This window comes from Hydra vulgaris, chromosome 07 (assembly GCF_038396675.1).
Source record: "Hydra vulgaris chromosome 07, alternate assembly HydraT2T_AEP".
NCBI lineage: Eukaryota > Metazoa > Cnidaria > Hydrozoa > Anthoathecata > Hydridae > Hydra > Hydra vulgaris.
The window spans coordinates 19330507-19333695 of record NC_088926.1 but is presented as its reverse complement, the minus strand read 5'-3'; the positions used below and the strand labels follow the sequence as shown (position 1 = coordinate 19333695).

Below are 3189 nucleotides of genomic sequence, written 5' to 3'. Positions count from 1 at the left end.
CTGCACATCGACAGCACCTTACAATATGCCTTGGGCCAGGTGTGATGAAACACACTGCTTTGCGTAGGTTTTCTCCCAGGAAGATCAGCACCAGTTCTAAAAACTCTCTGTAGTCGTCTCTTGGCAGTTGCTCTTCCAGCTGCTTGTTGGCAAACTTTATGATGTCAGATTTTACGTCATGCATTAAGCATGCATTTTTACCATCAGACATGCTAGAATCGTATTTTTCCTGATCAATGAACACCCATCGAGTTTGTAAGCGTATAAAAAACAGAACTTCAGGACCTGAAGTTGATTCCATACAAGCCTGAAAAACTGTACCAACTACAAGCTCCAGAACGTAGTGACAACATGCCAAATAAAGCAACTCCTAGCCAAGCATTTGTTCTAACAGAACGCATGCCTCCATGCTTCTGCCAGTATTAGAACTTGTTGTGTCAAAGCACATGGCATTGACTATAGAATCAGCATCCCAACTTTTCAGAGCTTTGAATACAGTAGAGATTTGGGCTTGGCCAGTTACAGATGGCAGTTTGGCGACACACAGTGGTTCAAAATCCTTAAAAAGTGGCAAAAAAGGAAAAAAAAGTCTTTAGATTCTAAATACAAATAACTTTAAATGATGGTAAGGCCAGATGTATATTTAAAACATTTTTTGAAGCCATTTTTGAAGCCAATTTAAAACTTTTTTTGAAGCCATTGCAAGGTTTATTAAATTTATTTTATGGAGACATAGTAGTTAAAGTGTTAGTATTTTTTATTAGTTTATTAAAATTGTGTCAATTCACAATGTAAATGAATGATTTTTTTCTAAAGATTATTAGATTTAAGCTATTACTCAGCATAAAGAAAAATATTAGTAAAAAAAAATTTTTTTTATTAGTAAAACATTTTGTGGTACAAGAACAAAAATGTTCCCAGTGGCGGATTAAGACTTTTCGGGGCCCGGGGCTATTTAAAAGTAGGAGGCCCCGTTCCGCTAACAACGATAAATATGAGTAAAACAAAGACTTTCTTGAAAACGCTATCACTGATATTTATTTATATACAAATTTTATATTTATTTTATTGAATTAAGTTGAGTGATTTTTTTCTGCTTTTCTTCCCCGCAAACTCTGCAATCACATCGCTGAAATCCAAAGTTTCTAATAATTTTGACTCAATAGTTAATCTTGCTATATTACTTAAACGACTATGGACCATTGTTGATTGGTGCTTGTTCTTAACTCTTTTAAGAGTAGAGAATGATCTCTCAGCCTCGCAATTTGTTTTGGGAATAGTTAGAAACAAGCGATATGCTATATCGCTTGCTAATATATAAACAATTGGAAATACATCAATAATATCGGTTTTAACAATCCAATTTAAAACATGCAGAGGAATCAATGTGTTTTCAGTCTAAGATTTATCTTTTTTATGCGAAAAAAAACCCGGAGGCTGCAACTTTAATGTTACAAATTGTTCTATTTCAAATATGAAACTCCTAAATCATTTGAGTACACTTCTACAATTTTTTTCGCGCTAACTTGCAATTCCATGGTACTAATAGTTAACAGCTTCGATAGAAATCCAAATAACTTATTTACGTGGTTGTAACCATCACTTCTTATAGTTAATTGTGTCACAAGTTTGTCAATAATGACAAAAAATGTATTCACTCGAAACTTTTCGGATACGCTTAAAGAATCAACTTGGTTTTCTCCGTTGCTTAATTTTTTAATTGCCTTTCTTTTGTTCTTATCCGAATAGTCTTTTTCAATAAACGAGCTAAGTTTTTTTGATTCATTCTCAAATCTCGTAAAGTCGTTTCGTAAAATTTTTACAAAGTCAATTAGTGAAAGTAACATACTGCTTGCTGTATGCAAATCTAATTCAACTTTTTGAAGAAATTTGCTAACTGCATTAAACCTCTTAAGTATGTGATGCCAAAGTACAGACATGAATGCAAACTCAAGCTTAGTGATCTTATTTAATAAACACAAAGCTTCATGACGAGTATCAGATTTTTCTTCTGTATCCTCAGCTATATGACATAGCGCTGCATGAATCCCATCAAAATTTTCTACTAAACTTTTTGAAGCATTTGACCATCGTGTATCTGATAGGCGCTTGAGTGTAGCATGATTTCCTTTTAATAAATCCCATCTATATGTTGAAGCTACAAAAAATGAATACAAACTCTGGAGAACGCCAAAATAGTTGATAGAATTGATGCACTCACTGACACTGCACTGCCCTACTAAATTTAAAAATGTCCAGCGCAAGGGATATAAAAAGCTAATTCACTCCGCTCTTTTAAACGTGCTTGTAATCCAGAATATTTACCAGACATATTGCTTGCATTATCGTATGCCTGTCCCCGACAATTCTTATATCAATATCATCTTTTTCCAGTAGATCTAAAATGTCAGTAATCAAAGATTTACCGTCGTGGCTTTTAATTTGTAGAAAACAAAAAAATCGTTCATACACGTGGCCATTTAGATAATAACGAAATATCACAGAAAGTTGATCCACGTGAAAAATATCAGGAGTCGAATCTACGATAATTCCCCAGTATTTTGCTTTTTTTATTTCGGTAATAATGTGCGTTGAAACCTTTTGAGACATAATATCAATTAGCTCTTCACAAATAGTTTTAGACAAATAATTTACATTACCTTTGCCTTTATTTGCAAAAGTGTCAATGTGTTGCTTTAAAACTGGATCAAATTGAGTCAACAGTTCTAACATGCCTAAGTAATTCCCGTTATTTGACGATCCTATAACTTCATTATGGCCTCGAAATGCTAAACCTCTTCCGGCTAAAAAACGAATAACCACTTCTATTCCATTTAAGATTGCAGACCAATAATTAAATTCTCTTTTAATCTGGCTTACCATACATTCATCGACACGAGTATTTTGTTTTATGAATTCTATCCACTTAATCATACATTGAATATGTTCCTTGCTGTTTTCGTGGCTAAAAATAGTTTGTTTAGCTTTTTTCTAATTGTAAAAGCCACTTTTCGGTCACACTTTTCGCCAATATTCACCACTTTTTGAAAATATTTAACCGAATAATATCTGCACTGGTTTTTGAACATCCGCTTCGAAGATTCGAAATTAGAGTCTTTATTTTGAAAAAAAGCATACCCCTTGTTTAAATACTTCATACGTTCATTTTCCTTTAATTGTAATGGCCAT

General features: G+C 33.3%; 1 protein-coding gene across 1 annotated transcript; it reads right to left on the bottom strand.

Moving 5' to 3' along the window:
• Positions 1-370: 370 nt before the first annotated feature.
• Positions 371-2934, bottom strand: LOC136082611 (uncharacterized). Its single transcript, XM_065802026.1, has 3 exons — positions 2326-2934; positions 1587-2180; positions 371-559 (listed from the first exon to the last, which is right to left on the bottom strand). Exons 1-3 carry the CDS (start codon positions 2932-2934, stop codon positions 371-373), a joined length of 1392 nt encoding a protein of 463 aa, XP_065658098.1.
• Positions 2935-3189: the final 255 nt, after the last annotated feature.